This window comes from Chiloscyllium plagiosum, unplaced genomic scaffold, assembly GCF_037043375.1.
Source record: "Chiloscyllium plagiosum isolate Xiang-an unplaced genomic scaffold, Cpla_swu_hap1 HiC_scaffold_27, whole genome shotgun sequence".
NCBI classification, from domain to species: domain Eukaryota; kingdom Metazoa; phylum Chordata; class Chondrichthyes; order Orectolobiformes; family Hemiscylliidae; genus Chiloscyllium; species Chiloscyllium plagiosum.
Genome location: NW_028270165.1, coordinates 27,335,550 through 27,363,515, shown reverse-complemented (window position 1 = coordinate 27,363,515; position 27,966 = coordinate 27,335,550). Strand labels below are relative to the sequence as shown.

Genomic DNA, 27,966 nt, shown 5'->3' with positions numbered 1-27,966 from the left:
CACATTGCTAACAGTGATCTCTCACGACCAGGGGCTACCAAATTTGCTGAGTTTCTCCAACACTTTGTTTTTATTTTAGATTTCCACCAATTTGCAGTATTTTGCTTTTGCAAAGTCAGCTTCTATTTTAGCGAGGGAGAAAGTGAGGACTGCAGACGCTGGGGGAATCAGCGTCGAGAGTGTGGTGCTGGAAACGCACAGCAGGTCAGGCAGCATCTGAGGAGCAGGAGAATACATGTTTCGGACAAAGGCCCTTCACCAGGAATGAGATCTGTTTCAGCCAGCCTGGGGTATTTAAATGGGCAGCAATTAATTGGGACTAGGATCACAGGAGCAAAAGGCTGGTCACAATGAACTCTGCCACGGCATAACTGGAGATAGGAGAGAAATTAGAGACAGATGGGAATTCAGGGCTCAGGCAAGAGGAATTTCGGAGACAGTTTGGTCTGTGGGAAAGGGAAGTAGCAGGGACAGCTGATTGGGTTGTCTCAATCTCTGGCAAGGAACCTTTCCTAGCTCCTCACAGCTGTTGGACAGGGGGGGAAAGGAAACACTTTCAAACGGAACTAACTTGTGCTCAAGATATTAAAAAGCCTTAGCACATAATTTAATGGAAGGCTGAATTTGCATTTTGTCCAGAATATTAACACCTACAGCCAGGTTGAAAGTCATTAATACCAGATTCCAGTGAAGACAGTTCAGTCCAAGCTGGGATAAACAGCAAAACGCCAATGCTGCAGTTACTTGTGAACTCGCTGGTGACTCTGTAGGTTGGATGAGTTAATGAATCCCTTCCCACACTTGGAGCAGCTGAACGGTCTCTCCCCGGTGTGAATTCGTTGATGTTGGAGTAGGTGGGATGACTGAGTGAATTCCTTCCCGCACTCGGAGCAGGAGAAAGGCCTTTCCCCAGTGTGGACTCGTTGGTGTACAGTCAGCTCAGACGATCGCTTGAACCCAGTCCCACAGTGGGAGCACCGAAACGGTCTCTCATCCGTGTGGACACGTTGATGGCGCACCAACTCTCCGGAACTTTTATAGCACTTGCCACAATGCGGGCAGGTAAAGGGTCTCTCATCGCTGTGAACCCGTTGGTGCCTGAGCAGATTGGATAGCTGAGTGAATCCTTTCCCGCACTCCCTGCAGGTGAATGGTCTCTCCTCGGTGTGGACTCGCTGGTGGGTCAGCAGGTGGGACGAATTAATGAATCCTTTCCCACACTTGGAGCAGATGAACGGCCTCTCCCCAGTGTGAACCCGCTGGTGTACAGTGAGATCAGATGATTGCCTGAAGCCAGTCCCACAGTGAGAGCACCTGTATGGTTTCTTGTCAGTGTGAATGCGTTGATGGGACATCAGTTGCTTGGAACTCTTGAAGCACTTCCCACAGTCGGAGCATTTAAAAGGCCTGTTATCAGTGTGAACCCTCTGGTGCGTCAGCAGGTGAGACAACTGAATGAATCCCTTCCCACACTCGGAGCAGATGAATGGCCTCTCCCTTGTGTGACTGCGTCGATGAGCTTCCAGTTGAGAGGGATACTTAAATCCCTTGCCACAGTCCCCACAATGCCACAGTTTCTCTTCACTATGAAGAACTCCATCTCTTGACAGACTAGATGATTGGCTGAATCCTTGTCCAGCCCCAGAACTGGTGTAAGGGTTCTCCTCACTGGTAATGGTACCTCTTCCTTCCATGTTCAGAATCCAGGTCCCGATGAATTAAACTACTTAGGGCGCTCTTGGCACAATGTCCAGTTTGAGCCTTGTTTCTCAGAAACGACCCTTCACAAATGCCCTGTAAAATGAAGGTAACACAGTAAACCGTGACCGTGGCTAAGCCACAAACACATCAGACCGATTCACTAATGTCACTCAAAGGTGGGAACCCGGCATCTAGTCTGGGACTAGACGAGATGTGAACCTCACAAAGGAAGAGATAGTGAGAAAGAAGATAGCTTTATCCAACTGCAACTCGACCAGACGTACACTGGAATCTCCTAAGCCCCAAAAATCTCGAACAAGAGCAGTCGGGCCATAGAAACCCAGCACCTCCAAACACACACACTGGAGATCATACCAGAAATGGGGTTCAATAGGTAGGTACAGATTTAGTTGATTGTGGTCACAGTGATACTTTTTAAATCCTACAACAGGGGCAGAAATTCATACCCTGGGAATTGTTTCATTTTACTTTGTATCACTTACTCATCAAAGAATGAGCCCTTTTCCAGGCTGCGGTTAAAGTTTTGAACTTTGAAACTGATCGGAGATTTCTTTGGGCTAATTGTAATCTATGCGCTGTATTCACTGCTCGCAACCAAATCTGCTTTACACTGCTATCGGGAGTCACTTGCCATTTTTAATTCTCCACTCACTCCCACACTAACTTCTGTCCTTAGCCTCCAGCACTGTTTCAGCGGGAGCTCGAAGAAAAGCAGCTGATTTGTTGATTCAACGCTTTACCAACGTTTCATGGAGTTTCCAAAACCCATCGCTGTCAGTGCAGGGCAGAAATTCCAAACAGACAAACATCTCACCTGGTTTGATTTTGCTGTGTATAAATCCTCCCTCCTTTTTTCTCATTCATGGGACTAAGGTATTGCTGGCTTGGCCAGCATTTATCGCCCAGGGGGCAGTTAAGAGTTAACCACATTGCTGAGGGCTTGGAGTCACACAGAGGCCAGACCAGGTAAGGGTGGCAGTTTCCCTCCCAAAAGGGCATTAGTGAATGAGGTGGGTCTTTCCCACAATCGACAGTGGATTCATGCTCATCGTTAGACCCTTAATTTGTTTTTCACTGAATGCAAATTCCACCATCTGCCGTGGCGAGATTCGAACCCAGGACCCCAGACCGTTATTCTGGATCAATAGTCCGCCAATAATACCACTAAGGCACCAACTCCACACAGGGTGGACTATCCCCTCCGCGTGGGGCTGACTGACCCATCCCCTCCCCACGGCGCCGCCCCCTCCCATTGAGCCAGCTCTTCCCCCCACAAGGGCAGCCCATTGCCACTGGGCAACCTGCCTTCCCATGAGGCCATTGCCTCCCCACTGGGCAATCTGCCTTCCCATGAGGCCATTGCCTCCCCACTGGGCAACCTGTCTTCCCATGAGGCCATTGCCTCCCCACTGGGCAACTTGTCTTCCCATGAGGCCATTGCCTCCCCACTGGGCAACCTGCCTTCCCATGAGGCCATTGCCTCCCCACTGGGCAACCTGCCTTCCCATGAGGCCATTGCCTCCCCACTGGGCAACCTGCCTTCCCATGAGGCCATTGTCTCTGACATCACAGAGAAGAGCGCGCATGCGCCCTGTGACACCAGCGGCCACCTCAGTGGGGGGCGGGGGCTCATTCCTGAGTTGCCTCCCAATAAAAATGGCGACGACGGTAAGCGGGCCCGTCGCCTCTTTCCTTTCGCTGCAAGCGCAGAACCGGACGTTGCCGATACGGCTCTGGCAGCCTACCCACGGTGCGGCAATGACACCTCCCGCTCCCCCACTCACGGGGCCGCCATGTCTCCTCCTCGACCTTCCGCTCCACCGTCCGCCCCCGACGTCATTGCGTCATCCCGGCCCCTGGGTTCGTCACGTCGTCCCCGCCCCCCCTGCCCGTGACGTCAGACCGTCAGCCCCGCCCCCCCTCTATCCCCGTTAGTTGTCATCCCACCGGCCCGAAGCGCGCCCTTTCCATTGGTCGACGTCGCCGTCAATCAGCTAGACCTCATTGTGACCAAACAAAAACAGCCCTGTGGGAACTCCATGTGTCCGCCCTCACCTTGAACCATAAAGTCATGGCTCATCTGACAATCCTCAACTCACTTTCCTTGGAAATGGCTCGCCCTTGTATCTATCTCGGGAGAAAGTGAGCACTGCAGAACGTACCCAGAATCCCTACACTGGGGAAACAGGCCCTTCAGCCCAACCAGTCCATACTGACCCTCAGCAGTCACCCGGCCAGACCCATTCCCCTACCCAATCACCCCTGATTGATGCACCTAACCTTCACAGCCCTGGACGCTGCGGGCAATTTAGCACGGCCAATTCACCCTGACCTGCACACGTGCAGGTTAGGTGAATTGGCCGTGCTAAATCGCCCGTAGCGTTAGGTGAAGGGGTAAATGTAGGGGGAGGGGTCTGGGTGGGTTGCGCTTTGGCAGGTCGGTGTGGACTTGTTGGGCTGAAGGGCCTGTTTCCGCACTGTAAGTAATCTAATCTAATCTTTGGACTGTGGGAGGAAGACAGAGCACCCAGTGGAAACCCACCCGGCCCCGGGGAGCATGTGCAGTTCCCCCGAGGCTGGAATTGAACCCGGGTGCTGGAGATCAGAGTCGAAGAGTATGGCGCTGGAAGAACACAGCCGCTCAGGCAGCATCCGAGAAGCAGTTTATGCCCAAAACGTCGACTCTCCTGCTCCTCGGATGCTGCTTGACCGACTGTGCTTTTCCAACACCATACTCGTTTACTTATATCTATCTGTAGTTTGGTGAGTGGAGGCGAGGTTGTGATCAAGGGGGTAGTAGGAGGTGTATGCGAGTATACACACGCCTGATGAAGAGCTTATGCTTGAAACGTCAATTCTCCTGCCTCTGCGGATGTTGCTTGACTGGCCGTGCTTATCCAGCACCACACTCTCACCTCTGGTCTCTGGCATCTGCAGTTGTCACTTTCTCCTGGCTCAGCGGTTAGCATTGCTGCCTCACAGTGCTAAGGACCTGGGTTCGATTCCAGCCTCGGCTGACTGTGTGGTGCTTGCACATTTTCACCCATCTGTATTGTTTCTCCGGGTGCTCCGGTTTCCTCCCACAATCCAAAGCTGCGAGGGCTAGGTGAATTGGCCATGCTAAACTGCACATACTGTTCAGGGAATGGGTCTCAGAGGGTTGGTGTGAACCTGTTGGGCCAAAGGGCCTGTTTCCACAACATAGGGATTCTATGATTCTGATGATCTATCCTTCTTGATTTTGCTGTCCCAACTCTGGTCTCTTCTGGCTGCAGTAAGTCAAACATAATGTTCAACTGTGAGCTGAGAACTAAGGTCACGAGCAAGCACTGGGTCATCGTGTGTGGTGTGTTCCTGTACAAGGTGAGGAACTATTTGAGTCATCATCCCAGTGAACCCGTCCCTTGAGAGGTCTTCAAAGGTCTGCTTCATAGTTTGTACAAATCTCTCCTCTTGGCCACTTGACACAGAGTGTGATATGGAGCTGATCTCATGCATCTGGCTCCGTGATTTTCCAGCTTCTCCTCAAACGCTTGCTCCACAAACGATTGACTACTGTCACTTACGACCTGTTCGGGGTTCCCAAACCTGGCAAATATTTCATCCTGTCAGTACCATCGTGGTTTTTGTTGCTGACTTCATGACGGCCACCTTGGTGTGGGCATCCACAATCACCCAGGAACATCCTCTACTGGTCCCGCAAAATCAAGTTGAATCCAGAGCCAGGGTGACTGAAGCCAGTCCCATGGGTGAAGCAGTCATTGGCACCTTCCGGATGTCACGTGCGGTATTCGCACAATCCGGTTTTCTCCTCAATCTGGCAGTCCTCCTTCAGCACAAAAAGCAGCTCCTGGATATTTCGGATTATGCCAGGATGCTCTCGTTGCACTTATTCTATTGGTGTCTTTCCTCCACAAATCCGGACGACAGAAGTTTCTGCTTAAAAGTACATGCTTTATTAGCAGACAGCTGGTGAGAGATTCTCAATCTGACCAGAAGGAGTCATCCGTCTACTTGTGGTGACACCTCTTCACAAATCTACACACAAAGATGGTATTCTTTATAGGGCTAAAACAAAAGGTCTATCAGTCACATGGTTGACTGTCATTACATTACATGACCTTACAAAACCCAGTGCATGTTGATATCCTGTGATAACATGTGAATGGATTACAGAGACTGATTATCACATTCTTCATGATCATGTGTTGATGGGAAGAGAGTAAGGCAGCAGGGTTCTGCCTGTTCTCAATGGGGGATTTACATAGCTATGCTAATACGGAGGGGAAGCAAGATAATAGGAGCAGGAGGCAGTTTTTAACTGGGTTGTGGCCAAGGCTATCAGTCCTGTCTGGGAAGGACAGGATACCACTGTCTGAGGCTGCAGAGGAATCCACATGTGTGGCTCCACTGGACTCCTTTTTTGGGATACAGTCAGCCTCTCCCCCCTCCTGAGATGTTCTCTCTATTCTGTAAGAGGACAGACGTGGAATTGATACTGCAGCGAGTCTCTTTGGTAGTGAAATGTTTAACCCTTGAGCCCACAGTACGTCTTGAAAAGAGAAGTAAAACATGGAACGGTTCCCTTTCTGGCTTTCTAACTTCCTCAATTCCTATTCACAAGAGAGAAGGATAAAAACTCATTCCCCAGATTAAAAGCCACTTGATAAGGACAACTCCCAGTTCCTGGACAGGTAAAGTAGCCTTGACAAAGCATCCGCATTACCCGGCTTCGCCAACTGTCGGTGTCTTGATTTAATCAGCTGACAGAACCAATCGCTGCGGTGTTAACTGTATTCCTGGATCTGGAGTAGTGGTGCTGGAAAGACACAGCAGTTCAGGCAGCATCAGAGGAGCAGTAAAATCGACGTTTCGGGAAAAAGCCCTTCATCAGGAATACTGTATTCCTGTATGCGGGCCAGAAATGGAGGTGGCCTGTCAGCAGCACTGCTGCAAATCCCTACAGCATGGAAACATGCCATTTGCTCCATCAACTCTGCACTGACTCCCTGAAGAGAATGTCACTTTGTCCCAGCACTCCTGCATTTCCCATGGCTAATCCACCCTAGCCTGCGTGTCTTTGGACAGTGGGAGGAAACCCACGCATACACTGGGAGAACATATGAACTACACACAGTCACTCAAGACTAGAATCGAACCCAGGTCCCTGGCACAGTGAGGCAGCAGTGCCAACCACTGAGCCACTGTACCGCCCAGGGTATCTGTAAGAAGCTTGAGAGAAGTGCAACAAAATTTCCTTTACTTTTCAGCAAGTGAGTGGCTCACATGGCTTGTGTGCTGGCTTTGAAAGTTGAGCAACGTGCACTCCATCCCATGGGTAGACAGCAGAATAAGTAGGCAAAAATGAGGACTGCAGATGCTGGAAACCAGAGTTTACATTAGAGAGTGGTGCTGGAAAAACACAGCAGGTCAGGCAGCATCCGAGGAGCAGGAAAAATCGACGTTTCGGGCAAAAGCCCTTCATCAGGAATGGAGGCAGGGAGCCTCCAGGGTGGAGATATAAGTGGGATAAGCAGTATGAGTATTTATGCAGGACAGTCACCACACTGTGCTTCAAGAAATTACCTCTGCAAAGATTTGTCACTGTTTCATGCATCAAAGAGTGCCATACAGTAATCATATTAAACAGAAAATGCTGGAGAAACCCAACTGGTCTGAAGGAAATGAGTGAACTCCTCAATACCGAACATGATGTCCAATCTTTCCTTTCCCATTTGAGCTTACTTCTCCTCCACCTTCATTAGTGACCTTGTTAAGAATGCGACGCTCTCTTCGGCGAGTGGCCGTGTTGTCCCGTTCCCGCCCCCACCAAGTCAAAGCAAAACCCTCAGAAACACAGTTTGGTTTTACCTCCTTCATCTTTATTCCAGGCCCTGGAGGGAGAGAGAACGATTGCCCATGTGCACAGGGACATGAGTTCTCTGTCTTCTCTGGAAGAGCAGTTTCTCAATGAACTATATAGTCATTTTACAGGGAGGAGCATTCAGATCAGGCAACATAAATATTACTCGGGTGACCATTACTATTGACACTCACTGATTGTCAAGATTAAGCCATCTGCTGTTACACAATGAATAACTGGCTTCACATAATGAATACTTTTCACCATGTTAAACTGACCTCACATACTGAATGGTACCTCATCTTGTTAAATGGCTCGACATAATAAATGCTTTTCCACCTTGTTAACCCATTACCCTTGCCTCCAGCACCCCATTGTTTACTGTACATTCTTATCTGATCTGAGTCATGCTCAGCTGAACCTCTTGTTGCACAAAACTCAATTTAACTCTTTCCCTGCCTGCTATACCCTATACGCATTCTCAACAGTACACAGCCAAGTCCCTACGGCTCTGGTGTCAAGTACTATGCACGTGTAAAGAAAGGGTGACTTGGTGACGGGATACTGGTCTCTGTGGAGGTTTCTCAGTGGCAACGAGACTGGGATATGCTCCTGCAGACATTCGCTCACAACAGTTGTCTTTAGATTGGGACCAGTGTTTCTGGTAACATGCCATTATTTGGGAAACTTGATTTGTTCGATACTGCTGTCAAAGTCTGGGCCCAGTATATGGAACAAATGCGATTTTCTTTGGACAAATGACATTTGGGGCAGATGTCCCAAAGCAACGATAATTCCTCTGACAGCTCGTGGTTGTTAGGAGCCTCCCATTTCCTGAGGCACTAGATACTAAAATCTTTTAAGAGTTGACAGATTTAGTTCAGGAATATTCAGACCCCACTCCCCTAATTCTGAGAGGCCTTCAGTTTCACTCAGTGGTTTTACTAGAGAATGACAGGAATCCATGTCGGGATTTCTGACGAGGTTAAGAGGCATGTGACCTTGGTTTAACCCCTCACAAACTGCTGAGGCACTGTTTGGTATGTGGAATTAACGATGCAACCATTACAATCCACCTACAGGCCCAAGTGGACTTCAAGCAGGCACTACAGCTGGCTTTGTCATTCAAAAACGCAGGGGCCGTATGAGGCACTGTGTTTGCTGATGAAAGTGGACACCCCACCCTCGGGGGGGGGGGGGGGGGGGGGGGCGGAGCTTGGGTGCTAACCACTTGAGTGAAGGTGATTGTGCAGCATCTGGACATATCCTGAACAGAGCAACCCCAGGTCAGCCCACAGCAAAACCTCCAAAACAAAGCCAAGCCTTGACCAAATGGTTAACCTTTTCTTCGGGATCCAGGTCTGCAGGCCGTTGTAAATGTTGCTGGTATATAGACTTGAGACAGCAAAAGAGTACCACTTGGCCTGAATTGCATAAGAGAACTCATAGGCAGCCAGTACCCAGGAAAGTGCACATGCTGGATAGCCCACCAACATCTGGCTTGGAACAGTGAAACTATTGAGCAACATGCAAGTCAGGAGCAATCACAACAAAAATCTGGTTAAATGGTCACCTGGTTCGAATGGAGGTTGATACTGACCCAGCTCAGTCACTGATTACAGAACCAACATGATACGGTGGCTCAGTGATTAGCGCTGCTGCCTCACAGCGCCAGGGACTCTGGTTCGATTCCAGCCTCGGGTGACTGTCCATGAGGAGTTTGCACATTCTCCCGTGGGTTTCCTCCCACAATCCAAGGATGTGCAGGTTAGGGTGGATTGGCCGTCCTAAATTGCCCGTAGTGTACAGGGATGTGTAGGTTAGGTGCATTAGTCAGGGGAAAATGCGGAGTAATGGGGTATGGGTTTGGGTGGGATACTCTTCAGCGGGTCAGTGTGGACTTGTTGGGCCGAAGGGCCTGTTTCCACACTGTAGGGATTCTATGAAAACTACTCCAAAGCCAGTAAAGGGGACCCTGAGCAGCAACCATCCTGTGCAGTTACAATAAAAACATACCTGAGACATAGAACATAGAACAATACAGCGCAGAACAGGCCCTCCGGCCCTCGATGTTGCACCGACCTGTGAACTATTCTCAGCTTGACCCCTCCACTATCCCATCATCATCCATGTGCTTATCTAAGGATTGTTTAAATCTCCCTTTTGTGGTTGAGGTGACTACATTAGCAGGAAGGGCATTCCACACCCTTACCACTCTCAGAGTAAAGTACCACTCTCTGATATCTGTCTTAAATCTATCACCCCTCAATTTGTAGTTATGCCCCCTCGTACACGCTGACGTCATCATCCTAGGAAAAAGACTGTCACTGTCTACCCTCTCTAATCCTCTGATCATCTTGTATGTCTCTATAAAATCAGTTCATTAATGAAAGGGTGATTGTGCCACTAAAGGAATAAATACCAGGTGCAAGATATAAAATTCTAAATCTCTAAATAACTACCAGAACAACAGTTAGCTGTTTCATAATAAACCATTGCTTCCCAATTACTCTGCAATATTAAGCAAGAGTTTCCAGTTGGAGATTCTCCAACATAAATATAGATGCATATAACCAAAACCTTTCTGCTTGTGTGTGAAAGTTAGTTAACTTTAGGAAGTACAGATACATAATTTTTTATCCGAAACCCTCAGGGCTAGTTGGTTTTCGGAATTTTTTGGATTTCGGAATAAGTGACAGTTCAATGGTGAAATGAAATAAATCTTACTGAACAGCAGACGCACCGGTGAGTACTACAGGCCCTGAGACAGAATTGAGGTCTGCCAGAGCTGGGCCACGCCAAGCCATGTCACAGCTGAGTGACGCAGGTCGCGTGGGTGTAGAGTTGGGTTAACAGTTTGCACGCCAATCAATATTGTTACGGAGAAAGAAACTTTGCGAGAAAGACATGGATTTCAGATCAAGGATTGTGTACCTGTACTCTCTCATTCACCTTGGACAAACTAGATTGTTCATGGCCAATAACTGCGGAGGACTAACAGTAGAAATCGGTATACCTAACCTTCATTAACCTCAGAATAGAAACAGCAATTGGTTACAATTAACTGTCTTGCATATTTTTACATATATGATTAGAACAATGGGAAACGTGAAGGGAGTAATTGAAAGGAATGCAGTGAATAAAAGAATTCAAACTGTCTTTAATTGGTAAGCCAGCCTGAAACAGATCTGAGGGAGTACAACCAGTGACTTTGGAATGTGAGTGAATAGGATGCATAGAAAGATCCCAAGGACGAGGGGATTTTTAGTACATGGTAAACACCTTGAGGTAATGGGAACCTGAGGCGGACCACGGGGATGCTCATCATTGACTAGGTGTTTTAGTGGATCGGGAGGGAAGGGCTGAGACCATCTTGTATGTGATCATTGTAATACAGAAATGTATAAAAATACTGCTTTTTACTGTACGAGTTTGAGTGCGCCATTGATCTATCCTCTGATCTGAGCCAAAGATTAAACGATGAACTGCATTGGTACGTCAAGGCCAGATTCAGAAAAGATCCTTTGGCCCTCTCTCTGCTTTAACTGGTTTCTGTAGGAATAAACTTCCACTTGCCCAGGTCCTGCCTGCCCCCAGAGTCTTCATTCACTGTCACCGCTCTGACAGGCCCAAGCAGAGAAAGATTCAGAGTCATAGAGATGTACAGCACGGAAACAGACCCTTCGGTCCAACCCGTCCATGCCGACCAGATATCCCAACTCAATCTAGTCCCACCTGCCAGCACCCGGCCCATATCCCTCCAAACCCTTCCTATTCATATACCCATCCAAATGGCTCTTAAATGTTGCAATTGTACCAGCCTCCACCACTTCTTCTGGCAGCTCATTCAATACCCGTACCACCCTCTGTGTGAAAAAGTTGCCCCTTAGGTCTCTTTTAAATCTTTCCCCTCTCACCCTAAACCTATACCCTCTAGTACTGGACTCCCCCATCCCAGGGAAAAGACCTCGCCTATTTACCCTACCCATACCCCTCATAATTTTGTAAACCTCTATAAGGTCACCCCTCAGCCTCCGATTCACTTTGATTGGCTCAACATTTTTCAGTGAGAAAATGGCTGCCTGAGGCAAGTCCGAATTAAATACCGCCGAAGTTTTTCAGGAAGGTTTAGGGACTATCAGAGGAGCCAAGGCCACCATGCACATTGACCAGGAAGTAATTCCACCATTTAGCAAGGCCCTCCCAGTGCTATTGGCCTTTGGGGCAAAAGAAGAGGCAGAAATCAGGCAGCTGGAAAGCGAAGGAATCATCAAATTAGGAGAGTTTGAGAAATGGGCAGCACCGGTGGTACCATTTGTGAAGCCCAATGGGTCAGTTTGTCTTTGTGGAAACTTTAAACAAATGGGAAATCAATTCTTGCAACTGGATAAGTCCCTCACACAGAGGACTTGCAAGCTGTCCTTCACGAAACATGCTACAATTGATGCTCCAGGTCACCATGTCTTTGGATGACCTGCTAATAACTGGGAAGAGTATTTAGACAGGGTGGCTGTTTCCATCCCAAAAGGGCATGACTGGATCAGACTGGTTTTCCCAATAATGGACAATGGGTTCTTCGACACTGGATTGCAGATCTTTTTAAAAAATTCAGATTCTACCAGGCTGTGACAGGATTCAAACGCAGGCCCCCAGCACATTACCTAGGTCTCTGGATAAACAGTGCAGCGGTAATGCCACTATACCATCCACCCCACTGTGGGCCAAACAGTGGCAGATGCCATTTAATGTAGATAAATGTGAGGTTTTGCATTTTGGCAAGGCAAACCAGGCCAGGACTTACACAGTTATATGCTAGCACCCTGGGGAGTGTTGTTGAACAGCAAAATCTCTGAGTTCAGGTACATATAGTTCCTTGAACTGATCTCACAGGTGGACAGGAGGACGAACTAGACTTTTGGCACGTTTGCCTTTATTGGTCAGAGCACTGAGCAGAGGAGTTGGGATGTCACGCTGCAGCTGTATGGGACATCTGACAGGCCACTTTTGGAGTACTGCTTCCAGTTCCAGTCACCCTGCTACAGGGAGGATGCTACTAAATTGGAAAGGGTGCAGAAAAGATTTACAAGGATGTCACCAGGAGGGCGTGAGTTACAAGGAGAGGCCGGATAGACTGGGGCATTTTCCCCTGGAGTGTAAGAGGCTGAGGGGTGACCTTACAGACATTTATAACATCATGAGAGGCATAGGTAAGATGAATAGTAAAGATAGTAATCCCTAGGGTAGGGGAATTAAAAACCAGAGGGTATTGGTTTAAGGTGAGAAGGGAAAGATTTAAAAGGGAGCAGAGAGGTAACATTTTCACACAGAGGGTGCTACGTGTATGGAATGAATTGCCAGGGAGAAAGTGGTAGATGCGGGTGCTGTTACAACATTTAAAAGACATGTGGACAGGTATGTGAATAGGAAAAGCTGAGGGGGATATGGGCTAAGTGCGGGGAAAATGGGACGAGTTTAGTTTGGGAAACCTGCTTGACATGGATGGGTCGGACTGAAGGGTTTGATTAGATTAGATTCCCCTACAGAGTGGAAACAGGCCCTTCGGCCCAACACGTCCCCACTGACCCCCCCGAACAGTAACCCACCCAGACCCATTTCCCTCTGACTAATGCACCAACACCGTGGGCAATTTAAAACAAATCGGAGCAGCCGGAGGAAACCCACGTAGACACGGGGGGAAATGTACAAACTCCACACAGACAGTCGCCCCCGAGGCTGGAATCGAACCTGGGTTCCTGCCGCTGTGAGGCACCAGTGCTAACTACTGAGCCACCATGCCCGCCCTTAGTTTCTGTCCTGTATGACCCTATGAATCCCTATAATGCTACCACTGTTTCCCCTCCTCCTCTTTGACAGCAGATCCATGCATGGCACCATGAAACTGGCTACGCCCGCTCTTCCCTGTAGTGATCTTCCTGAACAGTGTGCAAAACAGTATCTCCTTAGGAGGTCACAACGCACTCCCTCCCTCCCTCCCTTCCTTACCGCCTGGCGATCATCCGTGCCATGGCCTGTTCAATTTTCACCTATGATGTGGCCACCACAGTGGGCGTGCTATCCACAGGAAGTTCTCTGCAGCTGCAGCTCTGAAATCAGCAACTAGCCACCACTTCTGCACATGGGGTCAACAGGGACAACTGATTTGCCGCCTAGCACAGGAGAAGCATATCATGTGTGCGAGGTCTGATTTCTTCCAGTAACTATAATCGTTCTGCTTATGTATGAACACTGTTAAGTTATGCTATCTACAATTTCGTTCCTGTACTTTGCTTGCTTATATTCCTTTATTAGATTAGCCTTGACTTTTTCACTTATTACTGTGTTGCTCATTTAATATCTTCTTCCATAAGAAATACCAGAAGCGAATCAATTCGCCTCTTTCCTGTGCTGGCCTGCTTTTCTTCATTTTCCCAGTTATCAGCTCCCTAAAGGTGCAGCTGGTAAACTAGGAATCCTTCCTCTCTGCTCGGTTGAATCTGAGCAGTACCACCCTTACAAATCGCAATGCTGAGAAATGACCCACGAACCGTATTCAAGAAAAAAAAAACAACAAAATAAAATCTCTCTTCCCCTGTGCACAGAATTCAAAGCACTGAACTTCCACACACACACACACACACACACCCACACACACACACACACACACACACCCTACCTCCCTCTGGACGCAGCTTCGCCCAACTGCTTGTGTGAAGCATACTGATCGTCTCATTTTCAGTGACAAAGAAATTTTGGAGGTGAGGATGGAGAACACAGTGGGAGACAGAGAGCCCTTCTGAAGAAACTCGTCTGCCTTCGAGGTCACGATAACGGCTTGATGCACCACAGTTCGAACCAGAAACTGATTTACCTTATTTTGGTCCAAACAGACGACCGAACTTGGTGGTGTTTCCAAACATCATCAGAATACAGACCCCAGGAAGCACGGGCTTGGATTTGAATGTCGATAGCAAACTCTGACCCCTGCAGTTACATTGGTGTTTACCCAGTCCTGATGAACCAGAAAATCCCAATTCCCAAACCGCGTAGGTGGACAGTCTGCGTCCAGTGTTAATGCGTTGAGGTACAGCGAGTTGGCATCATTTCCAAAAGCTAACCGAGAAATACCTACTTGTTCTCAACATTCCAACCGCAGCACCAGCTCCTCTGATACAGCAGAGTCGGGCCAAATCACCCAACGGCCACAGTTCATGTCTTGGTCTGAGGAAGTGCAAAGTCATTCAACTGTGGTTCTTTGTGAACCCGCTGGTGTATTAACAGTTTGGACGACCGAGTGAATCCCTTCCCACACACGGAGCAAGTGAACGGTCTCTCCCCGGTGTGAACGCGCTGGTGTATCAGCAAGTGGGTCGACTGAGTGAATCCCTTCCCACAGCCAGAGCAGGTGAATGGTTTCTCCCCCGTGTGGATTCGCTGGTGTTCCAGCAGCTTGGAAGAATGTGTGAATCCTTTTCCGCACTCCGAACAGATGAACGGTCTCTCTCCGGTGTGCACCCGCTGGTGTATCAGCAGGTGGGTTGACTGAGCGAACCCCTTCCCACACACTGAGCAGATGAACGGTCTCTCTCCGGTGTGCACTCGCTGGTGGGTCAGCAGGTGGGATGACTGAGCGAACCCTCTCCCACACTCCGAGCAGGTGAACGGCTTCACTCCGCTATGGATTCGCAGATGCCTCAGCAGGCTGGAGGACCAAGTGAATCCCTTTCCACACTGGGGGCAGTTGAATGGTTTCTCCCCAGTGTGAACGCGCTGGTGTGCTGACAGGTAAGACGAATCAGCAAAGCTTTTCCCACACACGGAACACGTGTGCGGTTTCTCTACGTCGGAAATGGCGCCGTTTCCTTCCATGTTCGAAATGCCAGTTACGCCGAATTGGGTGACTCGATCACCACATCGGTTTGAGTTTTCTGACTGCAAATCCGAAGCCTCTAATATCCTGTGAAAACGGTTTAAAACAGGGGGGAAAGAAATATCAGAGAAGGCACACAAAACAAAGTTGGGAAATTGAGCAAATGAAGCTAGTAATTTTGTGGGGGGGGAGCACTGGGAGAAAGTCACCATGAAAGCTGCCACACTGTCACAAGAATCCAGCTGGTTCCCTTCAGTTGCCACCAGGTCTGGTCCTACAGGAAATTCAGACTGCTTTTCAGGTGGTGGTGGTGGAGGAAGCCAAAGTAATTTGGGAGAGACAGAGCGAGGGATTTTGTATTATCAACAACTTTAGCACAACATCTGCATCCAATCCACACCTACCTGAGACTCTGGCCTCTATGGGAGAAAAAGCAGGAAGAGAGAGGCACGTGGTAAAGGAGAGGTATAGGACTTTAACCCGATCAGAACTTTAACAGCATCTCTGAAACCACTACCAAACCTCCATTACCTAGAGGTCCAGGGTACCAGGTGTATGTGGTAGCCCACACACCTACCAACACACTTAAACAGTGACTAATGAACCGAAAGGTTCCGTTAGATACTACCAGCAAAACTAATGTCATTTACAAGATACCATAGAGGAACTGTAAAAAAAAACTAGCAGGACACTTGCCACCAGGGATACATGAACACCAAAAGTCGACACACTGTCACTAGTTTCTATACATACAGACAAAGGAGGACACCACTTTGACTGGGACAACACACATATCCTAGGACAGGCCAAACAAGAATTCTTAGAGGCCTGGCATTCTAACCAAAACTCCATCAATAAACACATCGATACAGACCCTATCTACCTCCCCCTGAGAAAAAGAACTGGAAATGACAACACCCACCTTGAGAAACCAAGACCTATAAACAGAGAGGCAGGACATACCACCAGTGCTTCACCAGAGACTCTCCCTGATGACCTTACCTAGTCATGGTGACGAAACGTCTGAAAACAAACCTTCCAGCTCAGCGAGCTAACTTACATATACGTATGTGAACACTATCACCTTTCAGTCACACACTATCCCGACTTGTTTGACACCCAGTAACGGATGAGCAGAAACTTTCTCTGTTTAAGTGTTTATGAAGACTGAAGGCACTGTCTTAACTCCCCCCCCACTGACTCCAGCCCCCTCTCTGGTAATGGTGTGGAACTGAACAGGCTGTTCACAACTCGAGTGAAATATTTCCCACCACATATCCCCATCGTCACCAAGACCACCGACTTCCACCTCAGTAAAACCACCCAAATCCACCCTAGTCTCAGCTCACTGGCTGCGAAAACTCTCATCCATTTCTTTGTTATCTCCATCCTAACAGATTCCAGGCTGTCCACCACATAACAACGTCTCTCTCATCCTGAGATTACACAAAATCCTTCGACCTGTGCGTAGCTGGTAGTACAGCTGCACACAGTCTCATTTAAACACTGTAGGCAGAAGTAACAGTGAAATTGTGCAATTCTGGTCTCCTTCCTATCAAAGATGTTGTGAAATTTGAAAGAGTTCAGAAAAGATTTACAAGGATGTTGCCAGGATTAGAGGGTTTGAGATGCAGGGAGAGGCTGAATAGGCTGGGGCGGGTTTCCTTGGAGAGTCAGAGGCTGAGGGGTGAACTGATAGCGGTTTATAAAATCATGAGGAGCTTGGATAGGTAAACAGACAAAGTCTTTTCCCTGGGGTGGGAGAGTCCAGAACTAGAGGGCATAGGTTTATGGTGAGAGGGGAAAGATATAAAAGAGACCTATGGGGCAACTTTTTCACACAGAGGGTGATACGTGTGTGGAATGAGCTGCCAGAGGAAGTGGTGGAGGCTGGTACAATTGCAACATTTAAAAGGCATCTGGATTGGTATATGAATAGGAAGGGTTTGGACGGATATGGGCCGGGTGCTGGCAAATGGGACTAGATTGGGTTGGGATATCTGGTCGGCATGGACGGGTTGGACCGAAGGGTCTGTTTCCATGCTGGACGTCTCAATGACTCAGTGTAAAGAGAAGCCTGGGAACTGTAGACATGTGAGTCTGACATTAGCAGTGGGTAAGTTGTTGAAAATGATTCTGAAAGATCGGATTTATATGCATTTGGAGATAAGGAACAATTAGGGATATTCGGCATTGTTTTGTGCGAGGGAAATAGTGGTTCACAAACTTGATTAATCTTTTTGGTTACTTTCTCAAAAGACTCAATGACAGCACTGTTTACTTGGACTTCAGGAAAGCTTACACATGGTTCCACGTTGTAGACCAATCAGTAAAGTTAGGTCACATGGGATTCAGGGGGAGCTTGCCAATTGGATACAAAATTGGCCAAACAGCAGGAGAGGTGACGGAGGGTTGTGTTTTTGGACTGGAGGCCTATGATTAGCAGGATCCCACAGAGATCAGAGCTGGGTCCACTTTTATTTGTCATTTATATAAATGATTTAGATGAGAAAGTAGAAGGCATGTTTTGTGGATAACACCAAGATTGGAAGTAGACTGGACAGTGAGGAAGGTTATTTAAGATTAGGAAGAGGTCAACGGGCTGAAGAGTGGCAGATGGAGTTTCGAATCCTAGAATACTTCGGCCCAACCAGTCCACACTGACCCTCAGAAGAGTAACCCACCCTGACTCATTTCCCTACCTAATTAATTTACATTTCCCCTGATTAAGGCACCTAGCCTGCACATCCCTGAACACTGTGGGCAATTTAGCGTGGCTAATTCACCCTGACCTGCACACCTTTGGACTGTGGGAGGAAACCGGAGCACCCGGAGGAAACCCACGCAGACACGGGGAGAATGTGCAAACTCCACACAGTCTCGCCGAGACTGGAATCGAAACCGGCTCCCTGGCGCCGTGAGGCAGCAGTGCTAACCACCGAGCTACACAATTGCGAGGTATTGCATTTGGTAAAACAGAGGCAAGACTATGTAATTATAAGTAGCACCTTCGGCAGTATTGTAGAACACAGAGATCTAGGGGTTCAGATTCATAATTGTTTGAAGTTTGCATCATGTATAAATAGAGTGGTTAAGAAGACGTTGAGCATACTTCATTGCTCACTGAGTACAGGATGTTCATGAGTTAATCATAGAATCCCTACAGTGTGGAAACAGGCCCTTCGACCCTCCAAAGAGTAACCAACCCAGACCCATTCCCCTACCTTAGTACCCTGACTCACGCACCTAACCTACACATCCCTGGACAGTATGGCCAATTCACCCTAACCTGCACATCCTTGGACTGTGGGAGGAAACCGGAGCACTTGGAGGAAACCCACGCAGACGCAGAGAGAATGTGCAAACTCCACCCAGATACAGTCGCCTGAGGCTGGAATCAAACCCAGGTCCCTGGTGCTGTGAGGCAGCAGTGCTAACCACTGAGCCAACATGCTACCCCAGCACTCTTCTGGGGTATTGGGTCTCCCTATTATAGGAAGGCTATTATTAAGCTGGAGAGGGTTCAGAATAGATTGACCAGGATGGTTTCAGTTATAAGGAGGGTTTCAGTTATAAGAAGAGGCTGGGATGTCTTTCACTGCAGCCTCGGAGGTTCAGAGGTGATCTTAGAGAGGCTTAGAAAATAACGAGGGGTATAGATCAGGTAGATGGCGGAAGTCTTTTCCCTCATATGGGATATTTCAAGACGAGAGGGCATAAAGCAAGAGGAGAAAGATTTAAAAAGACGGGGTGGGGGAGTGGCAATTCTTTATTTTGCACACAGTGGTTCGTGTGTGGAATGAACTTCCAGAGAAAGCGGTAACACTTAGAATGTTTAAAAGACATTTAGATAAGTACGTGAATAGGAAAGGTTCGGAGGTTTATGGGCCAAGCGCAGGCAGGTGGGACGAGTTTACGGCCAGCATGGACTGGTTGGACCGAAGGGTCTGTTTCCGTGCTGTGTGACTACACGACTTTAAACACTAGACTACAGAGACATTGCTAGAGAGAGAGGAATTAAATCGTCAATGGCAGAGAAATGATCGGGGCTTTGGGGGTGCAGTTATGGAGGGTTATGGATTCAGACCCACGGTAAAGGTACGTCACCAGCCATAGATTCACAGAACCTCGCTCCGGTAACGGGTAACCGGGGAAAAGCTTCACGAGCTAAGTTCTCAAAAATACTCACCCGGGAAGCCATCTCACCGGTTTCAATTTCATAACCTCCCGCTGTAACTTGCTGGAAGGGTATTAGAAGGACCGGAGTCGAAGGTAAATCTCCCAGTTTGAGGAAATCCCTCGGGAGCAGTGCGTGTGATGTCATTTGGAAATCGCTGCTGTGAGATGTCACCACACACAGGGACACCGTGTATCTGGGTCTCTACAAACCAGAGATCGCTACAGCTTGTGAATGATGGCAGGGTCCCTGAAAGCAGGCCGACGAGATTTACCACAATGGCTCGAGAAATGATAGATTTGAGTTGGGAGGTCATGTTGCAGCTGTACAGGACATTGGTTAGGCCGCTGTTGGAATATTGCGTGCAATTCTGGTCTCCTTCCTATCAGAAAGATGTTGTGAAACTTGAAAGGGTTCAGAAAAGATTTAGAAGGATGTTGCCAGGTTTGGAGGATTTGAGCTACAGGGAGAGGCTGAATAGGCTGGGGCTGTTTTCCCTGGAGTGTCGGAGGCTGAGGGGTGACCTTATAGAGGTTTATAAAATTATGAGGGGCACGGATAGGATAAATAGACATAGTCTTTTCCCTGGGGTCAGGGGGTTCAGAATTAGAGGGCATAGGTTTAAGGTGAGAAGGGAAAGATATAAAAAAGACCTAAGGGGCAACTTTTTCACTCACAGGGTTGTACGTGTATGGAATGAACTGCCAGAGGAAGTGGTGGAGGCTGGTACAATTGCAACATTTAAAAGGCATTTGGATGGGTACATGATAAGGAAGGGTTTGGAGGGATATGGGCCGGGTGCTGGCAGGTGGGAATAGATTGGGTTGGGATATCTGGTCAGCATGGACGGGTTGGACTGAAGGGTCTGTTTCCATGCTGTACATCTCTATGACTCTAAGGCAGGTGTCAGTGGGGGAGCACTTGAGGGCCAGTGACCATAATCCTATTAGTTTCAAAGTAGTGATGGAAAAAGGCTAGACTGGAACGAAAAGTTAAAGTGCTAAGTTGGAGGGAGGCCAATTTCATTGTATTAGGCAAGAACTTTCAAAAGCTGACTAGGGACAGATGTTTGCAGGTAAAGGGACGGCTGGAAAATGGGAAGCCTTCAGAAATGAAATAACGAGAGTCCAGAGACATTACGTTCCTGTTAGAGTGAAAGGAAGAGCTGGTGGGTGTACGGAATGCTGGATGACTAGAGAAGTTGAGGGTTTGGTCAGTCGGTTCTGCAAAAACATATATGTTTCTTCAACGCAAATTGGCTTTAACGCCAATGAAGAATTTAGACTGTAGTTTGGAGAACGCAAAGTTTCCTTCCCTGTTTTGTCTGTAACATGATTCTGGCTCCGTTAGTTTAAATAGAGCCATTTAAACAATCATCTTATAATACAAGATTGCACGAGAATGGAACGATCGCGTTACATCAGAACCAACTGTTTAGACAGCAGAGATCGAGTGAATCCCTAGAACCGTGTAAAAGGCAGTGCAAGTACACCTAAGGAAAACATCAGGAGTGCAAAAAAAGGGGACATGAGACAACTTTGGCAAATAGAGTTAAGGAGAATCCAAAGGGATTCTACAAATACATTAACCACAAAAGGTGAACTGGGAGAGAATAGGGTCACAGTAATGATCAGCAAGCCTGCCTATGTGTGGAACCACAGGAGATGGAAGAGATACTAACTGAGTATTTTGCATCAGTGTTTCCTGTGGTGAGGGATATGGAAGATGGAGAACATGGGGAAATAAATAGCAATATTTTGAAAAATGTCCATATAACTGAGGAGAAGATGCATAACGTTGGATAAGTCCCCAGGACCTGATTAGGTGTACCTGAGAACTCTGTGGGAAGCTAGAGAAGTGATTGCTGGGCCTCTTGCTGAGATATTTGTATCATCGATAGTCACAGGTGAGGTGCCGGAAGACTGGAGGTTGGCAAACGTGGTGCCACTGTTTAAGAAGGATGGTAAGGACAAGCCAGGGAACTATAGACTAGTGAGACTAACGTTGGTGGTGGGCAAGTTATTGGAAGGAATCCTGAGGGACAGCATTTACGTGTAATTGGAAAGGCAAGGACTGATTAGGGATAGTCAACATGGCTGTGTGTGGGGGGGGGGGGGGAAGTCATGTCTCAAATCTTGATTGAGTTGTTTGAAGAAGTAACACAAAGAATTGATGAGGGCAGAGCGGTAGATGTGATCTATATGGACTTCAGTAAGGCATTCAAAAAGGTTCCTCACAGTAGACTGGTTAGCAGGTTAGATCTCATGGAATACTGGGAGAACTAGCTATTTGGATACAGAACTAGTATGAAGGTGGGAGGCAGAGAGTGGTGGTTGGGGAGGGTTGCTTTTCAGACTGGAGGCCTGTGACCACTGGTGTGTCACAAGGATCAATGCTGGGTCCATTGCTTTTCATCATTTATATAAATATTTGGGATGTGAATATAGGAGGGGTGGTTAGTAAGGTTTCAGAGGGCACTAACATTGGAGGTGAAGTGGACATTGAAGAAGGTTACCTCAGAGTACAATGGGATCTTAATCAAATGGGCCAATGGGCTGAGGAGTGTAGATGGAGTTGAATTTAGATAGATGCGAGGTGCTGCATTTTGGAAAGGCAAATTAGAGCAGGACTTAACCACCTAATGGTAAGCTCCTGGGGAATGTTTTTGAACAAAGAGATCTTGGAGTGCAGGTTCATAGCTCCTTGCAAATGGAGTAGATAGGATGGTGAAGGCAGCATTTGGTAAGTTTTCCTTTATTGGTCACTGCATTGAGTATAGGTGTTGTGGGGTCACATTGCAGCTGTACAGGACATTGATTAGGCCACTTTTGGAATACTGCATGCAATTTTAGTCTCCCTTTTACAGGAAAGATATTATGAAACTTAAAAAGGGTTTAGAAAATATTTACAAGGCTTTTGCCAGAGTTGTAGGGTTGCAGTTATATGGAGAGACTGAGCAGGCAGGAGCTATTTTCCCTGGAGCGTTGGAGGCTGACGGGTAACTTCATCGAGGTTCATAAAATCATGAAGTGCAGGGATAGGTTGAATAGCCATGGTCTTTTCCCTGGGGTAGGGGAGTCCAAAACTGGAGGGAATATGTTTTTGGCGAGGGGAGAAAAGATTTAAAAGAGACCCAAGGGCAACTTTTTCCACGCAGAGGGTGGTGCGTGTATGGAACAAGCCACAAGAGGAAGTGGTGGAGGCTGGTACAATTACAGCATTTAAAAGGCATCTGGATAGGTGTACGAATAGGAAAGGTTTAGAGAGATACGAGGTAGATGCTTTTATCAGAGATTAATATGTGATAGATTAGGAAAAGTCATTCCTGGTCAGAATAAAAAATTAGGACACTGACTGAAGATTTTGGTAAGGAGCCACTTGGAAGGATGGGAGGTAAGGTTTTATTCAGCAAGTGCTAATAATCTGGATATCAATGCTAACTTTTACAGGCCAATGATTTGGAGAAAGGCATTGACAGGTTTTCACGTTTCAGTTTCTTGTCTGTAAATCCCCACGTCGTAGTCTGTAAAAGAGGTTTGCAACACCCATCACGGTCAGTCTAGGACAGGAATTCAGTGAAGAAAAAGAATTCATCCAACTTATGACTTTGCTGTTATCAACTCCCTCTTTTAACTCCCTGTCAAAAGGGTGTGCATGAGGTAGTGGGACCTGCAAACTAAGATTTGCTTCCTTTTCTTTCCGTGCAGCCGCTCTATCGCACGAACAAGACTCTGGACGTGCAACACTGATGGACAAACTTTCTCCATGCTGCAGCATGGGAAGCAACCTCCTCCCAGTCACTCCAAGACACACCCTTTACAAAGATGGAAGGAACGTATGCTCCTTGCTGCACACCGCTCAATAAAGGTCATGATTTGGAGACGCCGGTGTTGGACTGGGGTGTACAAAGTTAAAAATCACACAACACCAGGTTATAGTCCAACAGGTTTAATTGGAAGCACTAGCTTTCGGAGCGACGCTCCTTCATCAGGTGATAGTGGAGGGCTTGATCGTAACTCGATTGTCATTCAGAATAGAACAGATTACTGCAAGGAAGTGTACCGACAACTGAACAACCAGGAACACTACAGGCAACTACCAGCTGATCCGACCAAAGAACACACCCAAGAATTAAACACACTGATCAGAACTTTGGATCCAGTCCTTCAGAGTTCCCTACGCGCCCTCATCCCACGTACTTCTCGTGTAGGTGACTTCTACTGCCTTCCAAAGGTACACAAAGCCAACACACTGGGACGTCCCATCGTGTCGGGCAATGGGATCCTATGTGAGATACTCTCCGGCTATGTGGAAGGCATCTTGAAACCTATTGTACAGGGAATCTCCAGCTTCTGTCGCGACACTACGGATTTCTTACAGAAACTCAGCACCCACGGACCAGTCGAACCAGGAACATTCCTCGTCACAATGGACGTTTCTGCACTCTACACCAGCATCCCCCACAATGATGGCATCGCGGCAACAGCCTCAGTACTCAATACCAACAACTGCCAATCTCCAAACACCATCCTACAACTCATCCGCTTTATCCTCGATCACAAAGTCTTTACCTTTGACAACCAGTTCTTCATCCAGACACACGGAACAGCCATGGGGATCAGATGTGCACCCCAATATGCCAACATTTTTATGCACAGGTTCGAACAAGATTTCTTCTCTATGCAGGATCTCCAACCGACATTGTACACCAGGTACATTGATGACATTTTCTTCCTCTGGACCCATGGCGAGGAGTTACTGATAAAACTACACAGTGACATCAACAAGTTTCATCCCACCATCAAACTCACCATGGACTACTCTCGACTGTCTGTCTCATTCTTGGACACATGCGTCTCCATCAAGGATGGACACCTCAGCACCACACTCTACCGCAAACCCACAGACAACCTCACAATGCTACACTTCTCCAGCTTCCACCCAAAACATATTAAAACAGCCATTCTCGATGGACAAGCCCTACGCATACACCGGATCTGCTCAGATGAGGAGGAACGTGACGGACACCTGGAAGCACTCAAGGATGCCCTCACAAGAACGGGGTACGATGTTCAACTCATCCACCGCCAGTTCGGACGTGTCACAGCAAGGAACCGTAATGACCTCCTCAGGAGACAGACATGTCCTGCAAGTGACAGGGTACCCTTCGTTGTTCAGTACTTCCCAGGAGCTGAAAAAATGTCCTTCGTGACCTGCAACACATTATCAATGAGGATGAGCACCTCACCAAGACCTTCCCCACACCTCCATTCCTTGCCTTTAAATAACCGCCAAACCTCAAACAGATCATCGTTTGTAGCAAATTGCCCGGCTCTCAGGACAACTCCATACAACCCTGTCACGGTGGACTCTGCAAGACATGTCAGATTGTGGACATAGATACCACTATTACGTGTGGGAACACCTCCCACCGTGTACATGGCAGGTACCCAGGTGACTCAGAGGAGGAAGTGAGGACTGCAAATGCTGGAGATCAGAGCTGAAAATGTGTTGCTGGAAAAGCGCTTCAGGAATGATTCCTGAAGAAGGGCTTATGCCTAAAACGTCGATTCTCCTGTTCCTTGGATGCTGCCTGACCTGCTGCGCTTTTCCAGCAACATATTTTCAACTCATGTGACTCAGCCAACGTTGTCTATCTTATACGTTGCAGGCAAGGATGCCCGGAGGTATGGTACATTGGGAAAACAGCGCAAAGGCTACGACAACGGATGAATGGGCACCGCACAACAATCAACAGACAGGAGGGTTCAGTGGTCCAGGACATTCAGCCTCGGACCTTCGGGTGACCATCCTCCAAGGTGGACTTCGGGACAGGCAGCAGAGAAAAGTGGCCGAGCAGAAGCTGTTAGCTAAGTTTGGTACCCATAGGGAGGGCCTCAACCGGGACCTTGGGTTCATGTCACATTACAGGTGACCACCATTGCACTACACACACACACTCTCACATACACACGGACACACACACACACCCTTATAGACACACACACTCCCACATGCACCTCCTCACAGACTTAAGACACTCTGCACTCACACACACACACATACACTTTCGCACATTCACAACCCCCACCCCAGACAGACACACACACACACACACAAAGACCCACATGCACACATATATTTTGTGGGGTGAATTTGTACTTGCAGATTCACATTGCACTTTGCTCAAAAACTGCATACATTCACGTAGGACTCTGAACTCAAAAACTGCATGAATTTATGTAAAACTCCATTATCTCACTTTTTAGATTAGAATCAATCTAAACATCAGGTCATAGACAGAGAACACAGGGGGCTAACACCTTCAACATACTGCCCAGCTATCACCATTGTTAACAGCTAACCCGAGAATGCAACTTTAAATAAAAGGTTTTGTGATTTACACGTGAATGAAGTGAAACTCTCACTGTATTCTAACAGATGAAAGGGTTAACAGACAATCAATGTTTCAATGTATAATTTCAGTGACCTGACACTGTAAAGTTTTGCTGTAAATTCTGTGTTAGGATCCCCCTGATGAAGGAGCGTCCCTCAGTAAGTTAGTGTTTCCGATTAAACCTGTTGGACTATAACTCAATAAAGGTGTCGGCCGCGCATGCTCACTGCCACACAGACACGGCAGCCGCGCATGCTCACTGCCACAAACATGCTCAGGTACGGCGTCCGCGCATGCTCACTGCTGCAAACAGACGCACAGTTATGGCGGCCGCGCATGCTCCCTGCGGCACGGCGTCAAAACAAGATGGCGGACGTTATCGCGGGGCCTGTATTTTTAAGCCGAGTGCAAAAGGTTTTAAAAAAAAAACTTGCCATCACTCCGCGCAAAGTGGCCACGGTTCACTCTATCTTTCCGGCGGTTTCTGCTGAGAGAAGAAGCTCAGGAAGTCTCCCGTAACCGGGCCGGACCATAACGTTCCACCACACCGTCGTTCGACCGAAGACAAAAACATCCCCCACCCGACGGTCAGCGCATGCGCGGGAATGATACGCGACCGCGCATGCGTAATGTTCCGAACAATGGGATGGTAACGTACTGCACGATGTGTGTGTGTTATATAAACACTGGGCTGGGGGTGTGTGTTATATAAACACTGGGATGGGGGTGTGTGTTATATAAACACTGGGCTGGGGGTGTGTGTTATATAAACACTGGGATGGGTGTGTGTTATATAAACACTGGGCTGGGGGTGTGTGTTATATAAACACTGGGATGGGGGTGTGTGTTATATAAACACTGGGCTGGGGGTGTGTGTTATATAAACACTGGGATGGGGGTGTGTGTTATATAAACACTGGGATGGGGGTGTGTGTTATATAAACACTGGGCTGGGTGTGTGTTATATAAACACTGGGATGGGGTGTGTGTGTTATATAAGGGCTGGGATGGGTGTGTGTGTTATATAAGCACTGGGCTGGGTGTGTGTGTTATATAAACACTGGGCTGGGTGTGTGTGTTATATAAACACTGGGATGGGGGTGTGTGTTATATAAACACTGGGATGGGGGTGTGTGTTATATAAACACTGGGATGGGGTGTGTGTGTTATATAAACACTGGGCTGGGTGTGTGTGTTATATAAACACTGGGATGGGGGTGTGTGTTATATAAACACTGGGATGGGGGTGTGTGTTATATAAACACTGGGCTGGGTGTGTGTTATATAAACACTGGGATGGGGTGTGTGTGTTATATAAACACTGGGATGGGGGTGTGAGTTATATATACACTGGGATGGGTGTGTGTTATATAAACACTGGGATGGGTGTGTGTTATATAAACACTGGGATGGGGGTGTGTGTTATATAAGCACTGGGATGGGGGTGTGTGTTATATAAACACTGGGCTGGGGGTGTGTGTTATATAAACACTGGGATGGGGGTGTGAGTTATATATACACTGGGATGGGTGTGTGTTATATAAACACTGGGATGGGTGTGTGTTATATAAACACTGGGATGGGGGTGTGTGTTATATAAGCACTGGGATGGGGGTGTGTGTTATATAAACACTGGGCTGGGGGTGTGTGTTATATAAACACTGGGATGGGTGTGTGTTATATAAACACTGGGATGGGTGTGTGTTATATAAACACTGGGATGGGGGTGTGTGTTATATAAACACTGGGATGGGGGTGTGTGTTATATACACAATGGGATGGGGGTGTGTGTTATATAAACACTGGGCTGGGGGTGTGTGTTATATAAACACTGGGAAGGGTGTGTGTTATATAAACACTGGGATGGGGGTGTGTGTTATATAAGCACTGGGATGGGGGTGTGTGTTATATAAACACTGGGATGGGTGTGTGTTATATAA

The 27,966-nt window shown here is 47.6% G+C and overlaps 1 protein-coding gene across 2 annotated transcripts; it reads right to left on the bottom strand.

The window, feature by feature from the left end:
• Positions 1 to 120: 120 nt before the first annotated feature.
• On the bottom strand, positions 121 to 26,599 carry LOC122543498 (uncharacterized). Of its 2 annotated transcripts, XM_087974221.1 has the most exons (3): positions 26,461 to 26,599; positions 14,829 to 15,539; positions 121 to 1,668 (listed from the first exon to the last, which is right to left on the bottom strand). In XM_087974221.1, exons 2-3 carry the CDS (start codon positions 15,449 to 15,451, stop codon positions 741 to 743), a joined length of 1,551 nt encoding a protein of 516 aa, XP_087830347.1. In that variant the 5' UTR covers positions 15,452 to 15,539; positions 26,461 to 26,599; the 3' UTR covers positions 121 to 740. The 2 variants fall into 2 exon arrangements, with proteins under 2 accessions (XP_087830347.1, XP_087830346.1); XM_087974220.1 differs by lacking the exons at positions 14,829 to 15,539; positions 26,461 to 26,599 and adding an exon at positions 14,454 to 14,795 and having other exon boundaries at positions 122 to 1,794.
• Between the last annotated feature and the right edge of the window lie 1,367 nt (positions 26,600 to 27,966).

Bases quoted from the DNA above. Each gene is read 5' to 3' on its own strand.
- LOC122543498 (XM_087974221.1), bottom strand. From the start codon at position 15,451: ATGGAAGGAAACGGCGCCATTTCCGACGTAGAGAAACCGCACACGTGT. The intron at 1,669-14,828 runs GTTGAATGACTT...TACCATTACCAG, and splicing joins CGGGTTCACAAAGAACCACA to TGAGGAGAACCCTTACACCA.